General features: G+C 39.0%; 2 protein-coding genes across 2 annotated transcripts; one reads left to right on the top strand and one right to left on the bottom strand.

Moving 5' to 3' along the window:
- Positions 1-10,356: 10,356 nt before the first annotated feature.
- LOC101477255 (histone H3) lies at positions 10,357-13,964 on the bottom strand. The gene has a single exon (XM_024801313.2). It carries the CDS (start codon positions 13,945-13,947, stop codon positions 13,537-13,539), a length of 411 nt encoding a protein of 136 aa, XP_024657081.1. The 5' UTR covers positions 13,948-13,964; the 3' UTR covers positions 10,357-13,536.
- Positions 13,965-18,932: 4,968 nt separating this feature from the next.
- LOC106676527 (histone H2A-like) lies at positions 18,933-19,568 on the top strand. Its single transcript, XM_076882142.1, has 2 exons — positions 18,933-18,979; positions 19,146-19,568. Exons 1-2 carry the CDS (start codon positions 18,933-18,935, stop codon positions 19,516-19,518), a joined length of 420 nt encoding a protein of 139 aa, XP_076738257.1. The 3' UTR covers positions 19,519-19,568.
- Positions 19,569-20,936: the final 1,368 nt, after the last annotated feature.

The raw sequence follows: 20,936 nt of genomic DNA, 5'->3' as shown, positions 1-20,936 counted from the left end.
AAACAATTAAATGACAGTAAATTTCCTGTTTACACTTTCTAGTACAGAAATTTCTTCTAAAGTAAAAGAAAATTTCATCAACGAACAAAAACTTTATTCTTTTAAATACAGGACAGTCTGGGAAGAGACAGACCCTTTTTTTCTGTAATTTTGCATCTTTATCATGTAGAAAAACTGAGATGTGCTGTTGAAGTTGCATTTATTTATCTTATATTAAAATTTATCAGGGATTAAATGTGTAGTTAAACATCTTTACAGTGACAGAAAGTGCAGTTTCATTCATTCATTCAGCCCACTTGAGATCAAAGTGGGCTGTATGTAGGCCTTGATGTAATATGAGTGTGACCACCAACACATCCCTGCTTCAAATGCCAGCGAACAAAATTCATTGCTGTGTGCAAAAAATTTATTTCACTGTTTGCTATTATCCATATACACACACAATAGCAGCCCCTCTCACTCAGTTTTTGCATTTGCTCTTGCTCAGATCTCTGCAGATCTGCTTGCAGTGTGTTGTTCGCACTCTCAATATCTCTGCTCCTGCACGTTCAACTCTTTCTGTACAGGGTTATATTTGTGCCACAAAACCAACCAATCACAGACTTGGATGCAAAAATTCTGAGTGGCTGTTTTGGTCTCCAATCAGCTTTCTAGCTACTGTAGCCAAACCCAGGCAAATATCCCAGATACTAGTATCCTAGTATCCTAGCTCAATTCTCTTCCTCCAGAGTACTGTCATTTCTTCGAAGCACTAACCTAGCTAGAAGAAATCCTTCTAGCACTAGCTTATTCAGTGACAGAGCAAAACAGCTGAAAACAGTAAGATGTAAATGTACAGCACGGGAAGTATAATGAATGTTGAACAGTGAGTAGCTGAGGAAGTTCCGCTTCGAAGCACAAACACATCAGGATAGCATCAATGCAAATAAAAATAGTCTTTGTCTAGATGGCACAGTTTAATTTATCATTCTCTCACTTAAAATAAATTATAGTCCAATGCAGTGACGTCATCAGTGAGCCAGGTGGGAACGCGAGTGAGTGGAGACTGGCATAAACAGTGTGAGAAGAAAGAGCATAGGTTAGCAATGGCATGCTTCATTTAAACTGCAAAACTGGACTGCAGGAAATAAAGCTGACTTACATATACAAAGACATGAGTAAGAGATAGAGAATGTATCAGCAGTGAATCTCAAACTACTACAGAATGGACAGTGGGTGGTTTGGTTTAAGGTTCGCAGTGAAATGGAAGTTACAGAAAATCCTCAGTGGGAGTTTGCATTCAATAAAGTGGTGACTTTGTGAGGACATTTCAATCAATGCTCATAAGTGTTAGAAAGGTGCTAACAATGACACCAGTTAAGTGAAACAATTCCCTCAGATTCTGCAGGCGTAACATAAGAAGAGAAGCCTTAAGGTCTTTATTTAACAGTTCACAATTAACCATATGGATCATACATATAACAACGTGGAGCTATATGAACCATGTTGAGGTTTCTTATAATAGAAAAAAGGAAAAAAAAGTGAAAATAACCATTACTGAGCACTATACATGCTAACTAACAACACAATAGTCAACAACAAGTTGAATAAAAATGAGTATAGAGAGGAGCACATAGAAGCTGGTGACAGTAGACCTAATCCACAGTATCCAGAGGAGCAGTCAAAAAGCTGTTGTTACTGGATATTTTAATGCAAGCAATCAGTCCAACACAATATTTGGGAAACTAAATGAAGGATTTCACAATAAAAGCCACAATCATTACAAAAGTCGATAACTGTAGTGCAAAAAATTCCAAAAGTTGTTCAAACAATCGCAACATCTTGTTAAGCTTGCGTCACGACTTGTAGTGATAGCTGTGTACACAAAAACACACAAGAAAATGTCAGTATCATCCAAAATAACATGCATTTTAGTTACTTATTTATCATTCACGATAATAAATGATATTATCATTATCATGAGGATAACAAATTGTAAATTTGGGTTTGAGAAAATCTTCACGTTTACCTGGCCGCTGCTGGTTAGTTGTTCCTTTCAAAGCAAAGACAAAAAACTGCTGCCGTTACCAGATATTCTCATTTAAACAACCAAGACATGCATTCAAATGCTCATTCGACTTTGCTCGTTCAGAGAAGAAATTATAACCATAAGTGGAAGAGGCAAAGGTGGCAAGGGTTATTAGTATTGTAACCATGCCCCCGTATGCCCCATTACCTTTTGCTTCAAACTTCAGCAATTTATGGGTGAGACTTAAATTCATCGGAGACGGGGACCCCCCGACCCGTGATTATGTTGCTGAAGAGCTGTTATTACAAACATCTTGGCTGAATGTGCAGGACATATACTCTTTCATTGCTCTGCCCAATAAACGGGACTTTGAGCTGTGTTTCACCCAAGAGGCGCCCTTACGTCGCTTCTTGGAGATCTCTTTTTCCAACGCTTCACATCCGAAATGGAAAGACTGGCAAGTGGAGTCTTCTGTCCAGGTCGAGGTAGTGACTCTTGTTGTTAAATTCTGGACTGGAAGGATTCCAGACCAAGATATCGAGCTATATCTTAAAAGGTATTGCGAGATTCTTCAACCCCCAGTCAAGCCAGTGGATAAATTCGGATTCTGGTATGGAGTCCGAAAATACAAAGTTCGGATGCTTAGAGATGAAGTTGGACATATAATCTCCATCCCTAATTCCATCTCGTTGGGCCCCTACAATGGCAGGATTATTTATCCTGGCCAATCGGCAAGGTGCTTTATCTGCCAAGGTCCAGACCATCAGGCGAGAGAATGCCCCACTATCAGATGTTGGAAATGTGGTGAGTTGGGCCACAAGGCTAAAATTTGCCAAAACGAAAGTGAGTGCTCACTCTGTGGTGCGAAAGGACACACTTTCTTTAAATGTCCCAAATCCTTTGCAAATATGACTAAAGCTTCCCAGCAGCCCTCCACGAGTGCTTTTCGCACGAACTTTCCAACCACCTCAGCGCTGTCAGTGGCTTCAAATCCAGCCCCGCTACAGGAAAGGCCCACACATGGAAATGTGTCCTTGATAAATCCATTGGCTGTCTCAGATGCTGCCTCAGGACAAGAACCAGGCAGTCGTAACACAACAAATCTTCCGGGAGTAACGGAGCCACAGACACACAATAACAACATAAAAGAGGATTTGACGCTTTCAAGACAACCCGAAGAAATGGCAGTTGGAGGTGGAGAGGAACCGGGAGACCAATCCTTCTCACAAACCTCTGATGTGGAATGTGAGAGCGATGACGAGCGAAGGGAAAGCGAGGAAGAAAATTCATCTGAAAGCTATCTAAGTGCAAGTGATAGTGAAGAATCACCCATTTCGACTCCTGTGGAGATTTCTCCTACAGATGATCCTGCAGGACAAGATGATGTGGATCCACAAATAGGGATCTTTCTTAACAAACAGCATCCTGCGATGGAGGAATTGGTCAATGAAACAACGACAGGAGGAAGGAAAAGAAGTGTCTCGATGGCGTCTTATGGCAGAGATAAGAGAAAAGACGATCGATCCAGCCCTCCGCAAGGTAATGTTGAATCTACAATGTTCCCTCCCTCTACTGAATAACCCTTCTATTACATAAATATGAGTATTCTTAAAATAATAAAATGGAATGTTAGAGGGTTACAATCAGAAAGACTAAGAAAAAGGAAAGTTGAAAATTTATCAAAACTAAATTATGATATTCTCTGTCTACAAGAGATGAGACTGAAAAGTGACAATGATATATCTGCACTAACTCAAATGTGGTGTCCGGGGCACTCAATAATTTCAATCGGGGAGGATAGTGCAGATGGAGTTGGTATCTTTTTTAAAGACTCAAATGTGAATATAATAAAACGAAGAGACATTATCCCTGGAAGACTTCTTTTAGTTGACTGTTTTTATCATGGACAGAAGATGCAGATCATCAATGTTTACACTGCACCTGAAAGGACAAAGAAAATGAGGCTGTTAAAAAAAATGAAGCAGCTCTTGGAAGTGGGTTTTAATTTAATAATGGGTGGCGATTTTAATATTGTAACGGAGGAAAGTGATAGAGTTGCTACAACGCCTTTTAAAGTCAATCGTGAAGGTAAATTTTTAGCGCAGGTTTGCGCAGATGCTTCCCTTAGAGATCTCTATAGAATATTACATCCCACAAAGATTCATTTTACTAGATTTGACACAAATGTCAAAACTAGAATAGATAGGATTTATATTTCTTCTTCAATACACGCCCTTAACTATGACACCTATATGACTGATCTATCTGATCACATGATTGTTAAAGCCACAATGCAGTGTGGTCTTGACTATCCTAAAAGCTATTGGAAATTAAATACAACGTGTTTGAGGAATTTGGCGCTAATACAAGAACTAAAATGTGAAATTAAAAAAATATTGCAATTAAGAGTTCTGGTAAGTTCTGAGATAAAACTGTGGGATTTGCTTAAAAGCTGATTGAAAGATTTCTTCAAATTTAAATGTCGGGAGTTAAATCATGCCAAGAATATGAAATATAATGAAGATGTAAAAGCATATATAAGTCTAAAGTATAAAAAAAGAAACGAAGAAGAGGAACATCAGATGGATGAGTTGAAAAAAGAAATAGAATTGATAAATAAAGAATTATTATTTAATATGCAGATAACAGCAGGGTGTGATGAAAACGGAAATACTGACTTTGCGATTGTCACTGGTCAGAAGAGACGTGGTAGCAACTTTATCCCTTCTATTAGAGATGGAAGTGGAAAATTAACCGCCAATGAGAGTGAGAAAAGATACGTTGTCAGAGAACAATGCCTTTCCATGTTTTCTACATTACCTTCAGACAGTAATGCTTTACGATCATTGTTAAGAGTTATTGAACCTTTTGAACCTTCTGTTTTTGATTCACTCCTTGGGGCGATAAGAAAAGAAGAGGTTGCAGCTGCTATCGAGCAACTGAATAATAATAAAACTCCAGGATTAGATGGTCTCCCAGCTGAGTTCTACAAGCTGGGCATAGCAGAAGTAAATGAACTTTTAACCTCAACTTTGAATTCAGGGCTTGAAAAAGGAGTATTATGTGAGTTTTTCTATTTTGGCCTGATGTGTTTATTATATAAAAAAGGTGATAAAAGTGATATAAATAATTATAGACAACTAACAATAATGAATGTTGATTATAAAATATTAGCTAAAATAATAATGAATAGACTAGAAGATATATTAGATAAAATTATTGTGAGGGAACAGACATGTGCTATAAAAGGTCGCCAGATGTGGGATAATCTGTGCACCCTAAGAGAGGTAATATACTCCAGAAGAGACTCTGACTTTTTTATTCTTAGCTTAGATCAAAAGAAAGCATTTGATTATCTTTCTCATTCGTATATATGGGCGGTTATGAAAGCCTATGGGATGCCGGACGGTTTCATCGCCATGGTAAAATTGTTATATAAAAAATCCATCATACAAGTCAAGGTAAATGGAAGTTTGACCGAACAATTCCATGCTTCGTGTGGAGTGAAACAGCGATGCCCACTAAGCGCTGCTTTGTATGTTTTAGCCATCAATCCCTTATTGAAACTAATTAATAAAGACACTAATATTAAAGGTTACTGTTTTAATGATGGCTATAGAGTGACAGCTATGGCTTATGCCGACGATGTTACAGTTATTATTAGGAACCAGGATGAGTTGGACAGGTTATTTTTTCACCTCAAACAATATGAATTGGCATCAGGGGCAAAATTAAACCCAGAAAAAACAGAAGGCGTGTGGTTTGGTTCCTCACTGCAAAAGCCGAAAATAAACATACAAGTAAATGACGAAATGAAAGTCTTGGGAATTTGGATCAACAAAGGAGACCCCTGTTTGTCAAATTGGTCTAAAAAGGAATGTGAAATTAAAGAAGAAGTTGCTAAGTGGGAAAATAAAAATACTAACTATAAAGCACGAGTAAATATAGTTAAAACCCATATAGTATCTAAACTTCTCTTCCTTGCCACAGTTTTTCCTCCTCCTCACAAATCACTTTTACTTTTAAACAAACTGTGTGTTAAATTAATATGGGGAACAAACCGTGAGGTTACGAAACGAACTTTAATGTATAAAGGCAAAGAGTGTGGTGGATTGGGTGCGCCAGATCTCCGTATCACTTTGAGGATTCCTTTTATTAAAAATGTGTTTAGCGCTCTTAATAGGAGAACCCCATGGATTAGAGGTAACGAAGTACAATGGGGAAAACTAAAAGGTAGGGCTAGATCCAATATGCCGTATTATAAACTCCTCTTTGGCGACACTACGGAACAGTGGAAAGACCTTAATATTAACTGGACACAAGTATCCACTAAACAAGTATACAATATAATTAACAGTAAAAATAATGAAGGACAGATAAAATATAAGGGCGTGGGCGTAGAAGAATGCCCGCTAGTAGTTAAAAATATCTACGACAAATTAATCTCTGAAAATATGAGAGACACTGTGTGGTTGATATCTGTTGGACGCCTCCCTGTTAGAGCGGTGGTGCAGTGGAGCTGTTATGTTACCACCAAAGAATGTCCAATGCCACGGTGTGTCGAGGATGAAACCCTTGAACATTTACTGTTATCCTGTTATAGAACAGTAGAAATCAGACAACAGATGACTAAAATGGGTTTTGAAATTGACAACAATATACAAGCTATAAAATATGGTCTGTTTAAAGAAAAAATGTATGACAGTAAAAGACGCCTCTTTTGGCTTATTATGTGTGTCATTAACACCCACATTTGGAAAACCAGAGCCAAGGTGGTCATTGAGCAAAAAATGATAGATAGCGTTGCTGTGTGCAAAAATATCCTTACAGACCTGAGAAGGAGGAAGACTTTAGAACAAAAAAAGAATAGCCCTTTACCTTGGGACCTTTTGAAGATATAATTAATGTTAATATGTTTGATTAATTTAACTTTTGTATTATTTAACTTTTGTATTAATGTATCTATTGTAAATTATTAAGAGATAGCAAGGGTGGTTAGGAAAAGACCTGCCGTGGGAGCTTTTATTATTGTAATATGTAAAATAAGATGTGAATAATTTGTGCATGGTGCTTGTATTATGTGTATTTGTAATTGTGAATTTTGATATTTAAATAAAGTGATTTTTAAATTAAAAAAAAAAAAAAAAAAAGCAAAGGTGGCAAAGGAAAAAAAAAAAAAAAAAAAAGCAAGGGCGGCAAAGGACTCGGAAAAGGAGGCGCCAAGCGTCACCGTAAAGTTCTCCGTGATAACATCCAGGGCATCACCAAACCGGCCATCCGCCGTCTGGCTCGCCGCGGCGGAGTGAAGCGTATCTCCGGTCTGATCTACGAGGAGACCCGCGGTGTGCTCAAGGTGTTTCTGGAGAACGTCATCCGCGACGCCGTCACCTACACTGAGCACGCTAAGAGGAAGACTGTGACCGCCATGGATGTGGTGTACGCTCTGAAGAGGCAGGGCCGCACTCTGTACGGCTTCGGCGGGTAAACTCATTCTCTCCAATCCATCAAACGGCTCTTTTAAGAGCCACCCACTTTCACTTTCAGAGCTTTGTTCTGCCATCTTGTTGGTTTTTGTCATGTAGAGGGAAGTCATGAAAAAGTAGACCAATCTGCCAGTATCCCCAGCAACTTCTGAAGTACTACGTTATAACTTAACAATTACCAACTGAGATTCCAAACATTAACTTTTCGCTTTTCTTCAGTCTGGAATATTAACCCGTTTATCATGTGTGCTTTCCTTTCTCCTTAACTGACAGAGCCACAAACTGAACTTAAAGTTACAGACCTATTCAATACCACTGTTTCATTAAACTCAGCTATAGCAGGAGTGTAGACCAAACGAAAGAACTGAAAGATTTCACTGATTAACCAGTTTATTTGTAAATGCTGTCCTGCCACAAATCCGCTTAAAGCAGAAGTACTTATTAGTGATGGGATTTCTGGCTCTGCTAACTAAAAAGAGCCAGCTCTTCAGGTTGTTTTGTTGCTTTAATTTATGAACAATAAAAGAAAATTATTCACAAAAGGAAATACCAATGCAAAATAAAGTGTTTTTATTTATACATGTTTATATACAAATGTATGCGGTGGCCCCTGGAGACAAAGCATGTACAAACTCCAAAGCATATTTCTAGTGTTAATTGAACTTCCGAAACAGAACTACCTAGATCACTTAATTACAGAAATGAAAGCATATGGGTATTGTTTGTGTATTTATACACAAGCACTCATATATATTCAAATAATTTTTTAAAAAATGTTCATTTACCTGCTACTACCACACACCAAATCTGGTCGTTAGTACTTCCTGGCTTGTGTAGCCACTAGGTAACAAAAGCTCAACACTGCACCGAGCATCCTGGAGCACTTCTGTTGTGTTTTCTACATGTTTTGGAGTTCGTATGTGCTTCGGGGTTTGTACGTGCTTTGTCTCTAGGGTCCACCGTAAATATACTTTTATTTATTCACTCCACATAAAATGAAATAAATCATATATTACAAAAATCAACTATTCACAGTTCAGCTTTTAACTATTTACATTTTCAGCTTTTTCCTTTTAAACAAATTTAAAGTGAAACACAAAACACTGCAAACCACAACACAATTAAATATAAATTAAAATATGAAAACAAAAAGAAGCTGCATATTCTCTGTCATGTGGGCCTGCATGAATAAACTTTCTGAATCATTATCATCTGCAACTGAAAATAGTTGTGGATGATTACTACACCTTTCTAATGTGACGTTGTTGTCCCTGGCTCTCTTTCCCCCTCTCTTCCTCCTGCTCTGTTCCTGTGAGTGTACTGAGAGTGTAACTACCCCCCCTTCCCAGCGCAAAGCACAACCCACAATCATAAGAAAAGAGAGAGAAAGAGAAAAAACAACCCACGGCTTGCAAAAAGGAGCCGGCTCGCATCGTTCACGTCAAAGATCCGGCTCTAAGAGCCATTTCGTTCGCGACTGACACATCACTAGTGCTTATGTAGTAGGTCTTTTTTTTTTTAAGATAACCAACCCACCTTTGATCTAGTACAGCAGGGGTCCCCAATCCCAGTCCACGAGGGCCGGTCCACGAGCCGGTGTCCCTGCAGGTTTTAGATCTCACCCTGGATCAACACACCTGAATCACATGATTAGTTCATTACCAGGCGTCTGGAGAACTTCAAGACATGTTGAGAAGGTAATTTATCCATTTAAATCAGCTGTGATGGATCAAGGACATCTAAAACCTACAGGGACACCGGCCCACGTCAACTGGGATTGGGGACCGCTGTAGTAGAGGGTGGACATGAGTGGATGAAGCCCTATGAAGCTTTCGAAGCCTCTTCCTGATGTGTGCCTGAAATTTTATTTTCACCAACATGTCTGTTTAAACTGCAAACAAAGTATCAAAGGCAACTGTTAATGCTCTGTGATGAAACGACCCACATCACAAACAAGAAGTTTTGCCAGATTGTCTACGTTGATGTGCTTCCAGGTAAAAAATAAATAAATAAAGCTCCTTTGAGGGAGCAGATCAGAATTACAGAAAATACACCACACACAAAGTGTGTTTGCATGTAGCTCACAGCTGTGGTTCGCTGTTGGTCTAAATGAATCTTAGACCTAAATGAGAGTTTGTAGTGATTTAAAATAATAAATCTGAACCTCTTTAATCTACTCAGCTGTCTTTTTTTTTTAGTTTTAGTTTACTACACAGATTTGTTTTTACAGGAAATTTATGAAAAGAAAAGTCTGGGTAATAACTTTACAATTTTACTGCATGCAGTAAAACAATTAAATGTGTTGCACATACTGATAGACTAACAGGCCCACTTCAGTTCTAGTGTGAACATGAGTTTGACACCTATGGATTAAATATTTAGTTTCATTACTTTAATCAAGTGTACTCTCAGAGGTTGTGAGTGGCTCTTACAAGAGCCGTTAGTCGGTTGAGGAAAGTTGCTGGATTTTATTTAGCTTTCTCATTCTTCTTGGCCTGGATGTTGGGCAGCACACCACCCTGAGCGATCGTCACTCAGCCCAGCAGCTTGTTCAGCTCTTCGTCGTTGTGGACGGCCAGCTGCAGGTGGTGGGGGATGATCCTGACAAGGGCGTAGATTTGTTTTTGGCATTGGTGGGGACGGACGATTCAACCACCGAACCCTGCCCTGCTTTTTGTCTTTGTTTCTTGATAAAAAAAATAAATAAAAAAGGAGAAATATACTTTCCTACATTTGCTATTCTACATGCTTTTAAACAATTTAAAATTACAATTCATAGTTTGAATTACTTAATGTTAAATTACTATTGAACAAATGACAGACTAAGAATTTTAGACTTTAGTTTACTTCAGTCATATTCCATATAAATCAGGTATCATACAAAAAAAAAAAAAGCTTGAAATACAATCATGACAATAAAAGAATATGACTTTAAGGACTTAACAACATTACTTCAGTTATAGGACACTGTGTTGGTTCTTCTGTCACCTGACAATTGGACATAGATGACAACAAGAATACAATGGGTAGCTGCTTCAGTGTTTCTGCCGATCTTGATATCTGTCTCAAAAATGAACCCTATGAATATGTGAGTACCATTAGGATGAAATTGTGTCACCAACATGTTAACGTTAGATAACATTTTAACAGCCTCTGCAAACTAATATTAACATGTTTGCCTTACTGTCATGTCTATAGTATTCTATATGTCTGTGAAGGTTCTCAGTCATCCAGTATAATACTATAGTATTCTATAGCACATTTCAACTATCCGGTTGTTCAGTGATGACGCGACGAATCCTACTTCCGGGTCTAAAGTAGTCTGCGTCTAATATGGCTTTTGTGTTGTTAACATGTTTAATGTTTTGTATTTTCTTCTATTTGATCTCAAATGTTGACCTCCCTCGGCTTTTATTACCGCTAATCATTTATTTAAGCTCAGTTTTTAAAACCTTAGGATGTAACTGCAGCCCAGCCCATGCAGCAGTATATGAATGACAAACCTCGTATTGTGGATGGATTATCTCAGTTGTTCTCCTGGCTGAAGTTTGGTCCTTTTACAAATCAATTGGATAATAGAAATAAATTGGTCCGGAAAATTATAAGCTTTCATTACTTTCCATAAATAAGAGTGGGAAACAGAATCAAAAGCTCTCCTTTGATCTAATCCTAAAATGCAGAGTTCTGAATCCTTTCCATTATAAATAATTTCTCTTAACATACTTAAGTTATCCCACATCAATCGTCCCTTAATTGCGCATGTTTGTTCTTTTTCAATGATAATATCTAATACATCCTCTAGTCTAGACATAATTATTTTAGCAAAAATCTTATAATCTACATTCATTATTGTCAGTTGCCTATAATTATTAATATCTTCTCTATCACCTTTCTTATATAATAAACACATAACTCCTTCATAAAACGATTTACCCATTGTTTATCTTTCTATTCCTTCATTAAAATACTGAGTTAATAATTCAGACAGTTCTTTACTCACAATTTTGTAAAATTCAGAGGGGAGTCCATCCAGACCAGGTGTTTTATCGGTACTAAGTTGGTTAATTACTGACTCCACTTCGTCTCTTTTAATTTTTCCAATCAAAGTTTCATAAATGACAGAATCTAATGGTTCAACCTCACTCAAAAAATTGTTAATAACGTCGCTGTTTGTAGCTATGGATGAAAACATCTCCGCACAATAGTCTCTAATTACTTGTCTTTTCCCCTCTTCTTTAAAAACTGACTTTCCATGTTTATCCTTAATTGAGACAATAAAATCATTCCGACTTTTCTTTTGATTATTAAGAATCATATAATCGCTGTTTCCATGAAAGTCAGTACGTCGCAACATATTAAATAAAACTTCTCTATTGACTCGATCAATGTCCTCTTTAAGAAACATCATTTGATTTTCCTCCTCCTCTTCCTTCTCCTTCTTATTTCTTAAATATATATATATCTACACACATCTTCGTTATATTTTACATTCTTTGCATGATTTAATTCTCTCGCTTTAAATTTAAAAAATTGACACATACGTCGTTTAAGAAGCTCCCAAAGTTCCGAGAAAGAAGTAGTAAAAATCTTAAGATGTAATATTTTCCTAATTTCGGATTTAACTTCAGACACAAGCAACTCGTCTGCTAACAAGGATGTATTCAATTTCCAATAGTTCAAAAATTCATGGGGGCGACACGAAACTGTTGCCATAACCACCATATGATCAGAAAAGTCTGTTAAAAGAGTGTCATATTTCAGACCTTGAACATTATGTGATATGTAGAATCTATCAATCCTTGTTTTAGTTAACGAATCGAATCTAGTGTAATGGACGGTATGTGGATGCAAGTGCCTGTATAAATCACGGAGTGCTGCTTCCTTACAGACTTTAACCAACAATTTGCTTTCCCGCAGTTCTCTAAATTTAACCTTGGATATTCTGTCAGTTGCTTCAGTAACAATGTTAAAATCTCCACATAGAATTATATTAAAACCAATCTCTAATAAATACTTCAATTTTTTCAACAATTGTATCTTTTTCGTTCGTTCGGGTGCATTATAAACATTAATAATACGCAACCTTTGCCCGTAATAACAGCAATCAACAAGGAATATATATCCGGTCGTTCAGTGATGACATGACGAATCCTACTTCCGGGTGTTGTTAACATGTTTAATGTTATGTATTTTCTTCTATTTAATCTCAAAAAGCTCCTAAAACAGTCAGTGATCCCTGTTGACCTCCCTCGGCTTTTATTACCGCTAATCATTTATTTAAGCTCAGTTTTTAAAACCTTAGGATGTAACTACAGCCCAGCCCATGCAGCAGTATATGAATGACTAACCTCGTATTGTGGATGGATTATCTCAGTTGTTCTCCTGGCTGAAGTTTGGTCCTTTTACAGCATCCTGCCATGCGATTACATTTGTTCCTGACCACCGAGAACACTCACGTTAACTTTTATCGAGTGGAAAAAAAGTTAGCTTGTTTATATTATGCTAACATAGCTGTGTCGCTAGCGGTCACATAGCACATCATTATATACCAGCTAGCCAAACTTCAGTAACCCTACAAACGTCACTGCTGTTTAGTTTTCCTGTCTTCATTTATGCTGGAAGTGATAACAGAGCTGTACGTTTTAATTTGTTTCCAAAACCCCGCAGTCAGGACATGCTATATTGTATTTAGAAGCTAGCGAGTTAACTCCCTGCTAACTTCTAACTATCGAATAGGAGTCTATGCTTTGTACTTCAGAGCACTTGGCCTATCATATTGTCTAGTACAAAGCACTGAAATGTGATGAGCTTTGGAAAATAATACGTGAACAATTAAAGGAGAGAGCCATTACAACAGCATACAACAATTAATGCTTAAAAAAAAGTTTTGTAATGGAAGTTAGTGAATTGCCAACTGTAGTTTCTAGAATAGAAAGAGCATGAAGATTGAAGTGCGAGTATGAGCTGCTACTACTACTGGACCGAGCTCTTGGTGTGAGTGAGGTGGCTCTGAAAAGAGCCGTTGTTGGTAGGAGAGCGTGCAGCTTAAGCTCTCTCTCCGCGGATGCGGCGAGCCAGCTGGATGTCTTTGGGCATGATGGTGACCCTTTTGGCGTGGATGGCGCACAGGTTGGTGTCCTCGAAGAGTCCGACCAGGTAAGCCTCGCTTGCCTCCTGCAGAGCCATGACAGCAGAGCTCTGGAAGCGCAGGTCGGTCTTGAAGTCTTGAGCGATCTCGCGGACCAGGCGCTGGAAGGGCAGCTTGCGGATCAGCAGTTCGGTGGATTTCTGATAACGGCGGATCTCGCGCAGAGCCACGGTACCAGGCCTATAACGGTGGGGCTTCTTGACGCCTCCGGTGGCCGGGGCGCTCTTACGAGCAGCCTTGGTGGCTAGCTGCTTCCTGGGGGCTTTGCCGCCAGTAGACTTGCGAGCAGTCTGCTTGGTTCTTGCCATTCTTCGTCTCTTTTCTTTCCCTGTGATACGAGCAGAAAATGTAGCGAACAGAGGAGACTCGCTGCTCTTATACTGTGTGACTGGCTGTGACGCGGTGCCGCTCCGGCTCGTGATTGGTGACGGGCTCCACGTGGAGCACCGCCCGCCTCGGTGTGTGCTGCTCATTGGAGAAAAGTGCATTGATGTTGCGCGCTGCCGCAAGTCTCTCTGCGATTGGTGCGTGACGAAGCTGCGCGCGCTCTGCGGAAATATAAGCGAGGCTTTGAGCTGATCGGGCCACATTTTCTCTTAGTCTCGATACTACGAAGAAAAGAACCTGTAAAAATGAGTGGGCGCGGAAAGACCGGAGTAATTGGTTATTAGTTATGTAATCATGCCCCCGTATGCCCCATTATCGTTTGCTTCAAACTTCAGCAATTTATGGGTGAGACTCAAGTACATCGGAGACGGGGACCCCCCGACCCGTGATTATGTTGCTGAAGAGCTGATATTGCAAACATCATGGCTGAATGTGCAGGACATATACTCCTTCATTGCTCTCCCCAGTAAACGGGATTTTGAGCTGTGTTTCACTGAAGAGGCACCCTTACGTCGCTTCTTAGAGATCTCTCTTTCCAACGCATCACATCCGAAATGGAAAGACTGGCAAGTGGAGTCTTCTGTCCAGGTAGAGGTAGTGACTCTTGTTGTTAAGTTCTGGACTGGAAGGATTCCAGACCAAGATATCGAGCTATATCTTAAAAGGTATTGCGAGATTCTTCAACCCCCAGTCAAGCCAGTGGATAAATTCGGATTCTGGTATGGAGTCCGAAAATACAAAGTTCGGATGCGTAGAGATGAAGCTGGACATATAATCTCCATCCCTAATTCCATCTCGTTGGGCCCCTACAATGGCAGGATTATTTATCCGGGCCAATCGGTGAGGTGTTTCATCTGCCAAGGTCCAGACCACCAGGCGAGAGAATGCCCCACTGTCAAATGTTGGAAATGTGGTGAGCTGGGCCACAAGGCTAAAATCTGCCAAAACGAAAGTGAGTGCTCCCTCTGTGGTGCGAAAGGGCACACTTTCTTTAAATGCCCCAAGTCTTTTGTGAATATACTTAAATCTTCCCAACAACCTCGACCCTCTTCCACCATGGATTTCCCTTCTTTGGTGGATCCTTCCCAAGTCTTGGATCCCCCTGTGAATGACCAGGTGAGAGAGCCCCCTCCCTCTACTCCTCCCCACCCTCCTCCGACAACTACCCCACTGTCACTCCCAGTTTCGCCTGTATTGGACAATCCACAAGTGGATGAACAGGATAACCAGTCTAGCCCTGTACAAAATGAGTTACCCTCTCCACTGTCTCAGTCAAGCGACGAGAGTGATAAAGAGCTAGATGGTAACCTAATCATAGAGACATCGGATGGCGAGAATGAAAGCGATAGTGATGACGAAGAAATCGACAGCGAGCAGACACCTGAGGACGACGGAGATAGCGAGGACCATGGATCCTTCCCTCTCTCAGAGGCAGCATCTCTGGCTCTTGCTTCGCTGCCCGGGGAAACGAAAGTAAAACGGAAGATCATCTTTAGTGGAAGTCACCCGGCCCTCAACGAGCTCGTCAACGAGGATAGGAGAGGAAGCAGAAAAAGGAGCGTTTCTGCTTCTAGCTCTGGAAGAGATAAACGGAAGGATAATAGACCAAGTCCTCCGTGAGTAATATTTCTGAGATGGTCTCTCCTTTAGTCAACCTATGAGTAACATCAAAATAATTACATTTAATGTCAGAGGTCTCCAATCAGATAAGAGCAGGAAAAGGAAGGTTGATTTCTTAAAAAGACTTGATTATGATATTTTGTGCCTTCAAGAGATGAGATTAAAGACACACGTAGATGTTTGTGAATTAAATAAAATGTGGAACACTGCCCATTCAATAATATCGATAGGGGAAGACAGCTCTGACGGAGTGGGTATTTTCTTTAAAAAAGATGCGGTGAATATAATCAAAAGAAGAGACATAATACCGGGACGACTCCTCCTTGTTGATTGCTGTTATTACGGGCAAAGGTTGCGTATTATTAATGTTTATAATGCACCCGAACGAACGAAAAAGATACAATTGTTGAAAAAACTTAAGTATTTATTAGAGATTGGTTTTAATATAATTCTGTGTGGAGATTTTAACATTGTTACTGAAGCAACTGACAGAATATCCAAGGTTGTATTTAGAGAACTGCGGGAAAGCAAATTGTTGGTTAAAGTCTGTAAGGAAGCAGCACTTCGTGATTTATACAGGCACTTGCATCCACATACCGTCCACTACACTAGATTCGATTCGTTTACTAAAACAAGGATTGATAGATTCTACATATCACATAATGTTCAAGGTCTGAAATATGACACTCTTTTAACAGACTTTTCTGATCATATGGTGGTTATGGCAACAGTGTCGTGTTGTCCCCATGAATTTTTGAACTATTGGAAATTGAACACATCCTTGTTAGCAGACGAGTTGCTTGTGTCTGAAGTTAAATCCGAAATTAGGAAAATATTAGATCTTAAGATTTTTACTACTTCTTCCTCGGAACTTTGGGAGCTTCTTAAACGACGTATGTGTCAATTTTTTAAATTTAAAGCGAGAGAAATAAATCATGCAAAGAATGTAAAATATAACGAAGATGTGAGTAGATATATATATTTAAGAAATAAGAAGGAGAAGGAAGAGGAGGAGGAAAATCAAATGATGTCTCTTAAAGAGGACATTGATCGAGTCAACAGAGAAGTTTTATTTAATATGTTGCGACGTACTGACTTTCACGGGAACAGTGATTATATGATTCTTAATAATCAAAAGAAAAGTCGGAATGACTTTATTGTCTCAATTAAGGATAAACATGGAAAGTCAGTTTTTAAAGAAGAGGGGAAAAGACAAGTGATTAGAGATTATTGTTCGGAAATGTTTTCATCCATAGTTACAAACAGCGACGCTATTAACAATTTTTTGAGTGAAGTTGAACCATTAGATTCTGTCATTTATGAAACTTTGATTGGAAAAATTAAAAGAGAGGAAGTGGAGTCAGTAATTAACCAACTTAGTACCGATAAAACACCTGGTCTGGATGGACTCCCCTCTGAATTTTACAAAACTGTGAGTGAAGAACTGTCTGAATTGTTAACTCAGTACTTTAATGAAGGAATAGAAAGAGAAACAATGGGTAAATCGTTTTATGAAGGAGTTATGTGTTTATTATATAAGAAAGGTGATAGAGAAGACATTAACAATTATAGGCAACTGACAATAATGAATGTAGATTATAAGATTTTTGCTAAAATAATTATGTCCAGACTAGAGGATGTATTAGATATTATCATTGAAAAAGAACAAACATGCGCAATTAAGGGACGATTGATGTGGGATAATTTAAGTATGTTAAGAGAAATTATTTATAATGGAAAGGATTCAGAACTCTGCATTTTAGGATTAGATCAAAAGAGGGCTTTTGATTCTGTTTCCCACTCTTATTTATGGAAAGTAATGAAAGCTTATAATTTTCCGGACCAATTTATTTCTATTATCCAATTGATTTATAAAAAGTCCCTAGTGCAAGTTAAGGTAAATGGAAAGCTCTCATCCCCTTTTAGTGCTGAGTGCGGGGTTAAACAAGGATGTCCTTTGAGTGCTGCGTTATATGTCCTTGCAATTAATCCCTTATTGAAAAGGATAAATGATGATAAACGGATCAAGGGATACGTCCTTGATAAATCCCTTAAAATCGCAGCTTTGGCGTATGCAGATGACGTGACGGTGATAATTAGAAACCAAAACGAGCTGTCTTCAGTTATGGAGATATTACACCACTACGAACAGGCATCAGGTGCCAAACTGAACCAAGACAAAACTGAAGGGGTGTGGCTTGGACATCCGACCAGACAACCTAAAATGATGATCTCTCTTTGTAGGGAGATTAAAATTTTGGGTATATGGATTGATAATACTGACTCTAGTTTACTAAATTGGAATAAGAAAGAAAATGAAATAAAAATGGAAATTATGAAATGGGAAAATAAAGATACAAATTATAAAACACGTATTAATATTGTAAAAACACACATAATTTCGAAACTTCTTTTCCTTGCCGCAATTTTTCCTCCCCCGAGAACAACTGTAATGAAAATAAGTAAGATGTGCATTAAATTTATCTGGGGATCCAATCGAGAAGTGACTAAGAGGAAATTTATGTACAAGAGTAGGAAACACGGGGGTTTGGGAGCCCCAGACTTAGAGATTGTTTTGCGAATTCCTTTTATAAAAATTACTCAAAGCGCAATTTCTCGGGGTGCCCCGTGGGTTCGAGGGAAAGAGGAATTGTGGCAAAAGAAAAGGGGCAGGGCCAGAGCGGGTGTTCCATACCACAGACTTATGTTCGGTGACTTATCAAGTCAATGGGAACATTATGGTTTAAATTTTCTCCAAGATAATACGAAAAATATTTATAAAAAAATTAATGAAACCAAAAATGAAGGTGTAATTCAATATAAGTATGCAAATGAAGATGAAAACCTTTCAATAGTTAAAAATATACAAGACAAATTATTATCTGAAAACATGAGAGACGTGGTATGGCTCATCTCGCTCGGGCGTCTCCCTGTGAGGGCGGTGGTACAATGGAGTTGTTTTGTTACCACCATGAAATGCCCTATGACAGGTTGTGATGAAGATGAGACCCTAGAACATCTCCTATTGGATTGTTATAGGACAACTGAGATCAGGCAGAAAATGACAGAAATTGGCTATGATGTGGATGTTAATATTAAAGCAGTTAAATATGGTTTGTTTAAAGAAAAAATGTGTGACGACAAAAGGAGACTCTTTTGGTTAGTAATGTGTGTAATAAACACACATATTTGGAAAACCCGTACCAAAGGAGTGTTAGAACAAAAGATGATAAGTAGTGATGTGGTGAGTAAACATATCATTACAGACCTTCGGAGAAGACGAACAATGGACCTGAAACTTGGGAAAGTTTTCCCCTGGAACGAATTAAAACTGTAAGTCTTGTGAGCGTTGTGTGGACTCAGATGCTAGATTTTCCCCCTTGTTTCTCCCTTTTGTATGTGCTCAAGGTTTTGTATATGTAATTGTATGTGTATGTGCATTTTATATGTAAACTTGTTTACTTTAAATAAAGTTTTTTTAAAAAAAAAAAAAAAAAAGAAAGACCGGAGGCAAAGCCAGAGCTAAGGCCAAGACCCGCTCATCCCGTGCCGGGCTTCAGTTCCCCGTGGGTCGTGTCCACAGGCTGCTGCGTAAAGGTAACTATGCCGAGCGTGTGGGAGCCGGCGCTCCTGTTTATCTGGCAGCTGTGCTCGAGTACCTGACAGCTGAGATCCTGGAGCTGGCTGGCAACGCAGCCCGCGACAACAAGAAGACTCGTATCATCCCGCGTCACCTGCAGCTGGCTGTGCGCAACGACGAGGAGCTCAACAAGCTCCTGGGGGGAGTCACCATCGCTCAGGGTGGTGTGCTGCCCAACATCCAGGCTGTGCTGCTGCCCAAGAAGACCGAGAAGCCCGCCAAGGCCAAGTAAACTCAAAGCGCTCGGCTTCACCAACAACAAAGGCTCTTTTAAGAGCCAAACACTTCTCTCTGAGCAAACATCCTTCTTTCTGTTAGTGTTTGTAACAACTTGTGTCCTGGGAAATGTAGATTATGCATCTTGATTTACTTTGAAGTGTACGTTCATGTCATCTTAGTCACGGACTGAAATCCACCTTCAAAAAAAAAAAACTAGAGCTGTGTGCGTTTGGTCTATTCTTTTGTGAATAAAACAAACTTTAGGTCTTGATATAAAACTACAGCAAAAAGCTCTGTCTCCTGCGTTGTGGTGTGGGGTCGTGTTCAACCTCATTGCTCATCTTACTAATTAAAAATACATTGGATGTCACTAATTATTAGCTTAACTGACTGGACACTCATCATGGTTCACTCGCTTTATAATTAAAACAGTTTCTAAGATCATGGAAACAGACAACACGCAGTTCAAACCTTGTTAAACACAGGAAAATATAACGTGAGGTGGAGAGGGACAGGTGGACTTCTTTGCTACAGAGGGAGGAAAATGTGCAGCTGTTTGCGACGTGTTCAGCGCTGCTGCTGAATTTGGGACATTTTCTCAAGGCACTTACATCTACGCTTAGGGTTTTGTGTCTATTGTGAGTAGAATAAAACAATTCGAAGAATAGAATGTATTTAGGTTTACTTGGATAATAGGGGGCAGCTGGTGATCAGAAGAACAGGAAATGATTCCTAAGTGTGGGTTTTGTTAGAATGTCTTTGTCAACCTGTTTTAAGGACAATAGTGGATTTTTGTTCTCAAAGCTTTTCATGCGACCTTAAAGCTCTCAAGAATGACACTAAGTTGCTGAACCCTGACCTCTGACGTGCCAAATCAGTTGGTTCAGCTATAAACTTTGGTGTGTAACTGTATAGTATGAAAAATGCATTGACAGTGGGGGTCTGCCTGTTATAAAGTGAGTGAAATCTGCCTCAGCCAAGAACAAGAAGCCACAGTTACTAGTCTGGGAAGAGGACAGTGGAGGGGGACACAGGGCAGCCCCGGACTCTTTTTCAGCTCCAAAGAATCGGTGAGGTCAAGAAGTAAACCTCAAGACTATATTTTGAAATAATTTAATTCCCCTCATCCTTCACGCTACAGAGCTCCATGGTAAAATAAATAGCAGTACGGGCTCAGCTTGGAGTAAAATGTGTCCTTGAAATCACACAATATCAATTCAACTGGCCTAGATTTCGTCAGGTAAAGTTGTAGATTAGAGCATTTCAAGTGGATTATATTAGCTGGGTATCATTAAAATATACAGTGTACTTCCAGTACAACAGCCAGTGTAGGCTTTTAAAAAAAATAGAACTCAATATTTCATACAAGAATAATAACATGCATCTATGAATGTATTATGTGTTGTTTAATAGAATACTTTAAAATGTAGT

This window comes from Maylandia zebra, linkage group LG3 (genome assembly GCF_041146795.1).
Source record: "Maylandia zebra isolate NMK-2024a linkage group LG3, Mzebra_GT3a, whole genome shotgun sequence".
In the NCBI taxonomy this organism is placed as follows: domain Eukaryota; kingdom Metazoa; phylum Chordata; class Actinopteri; order Cichliformes; family Cichlidae; genus Maylandia; species Maylandia zebra.
Note: the sequence above shows the minus strand (reverse complement) of the source record. Positions and strands in the feature narration are given on the sequence as shown.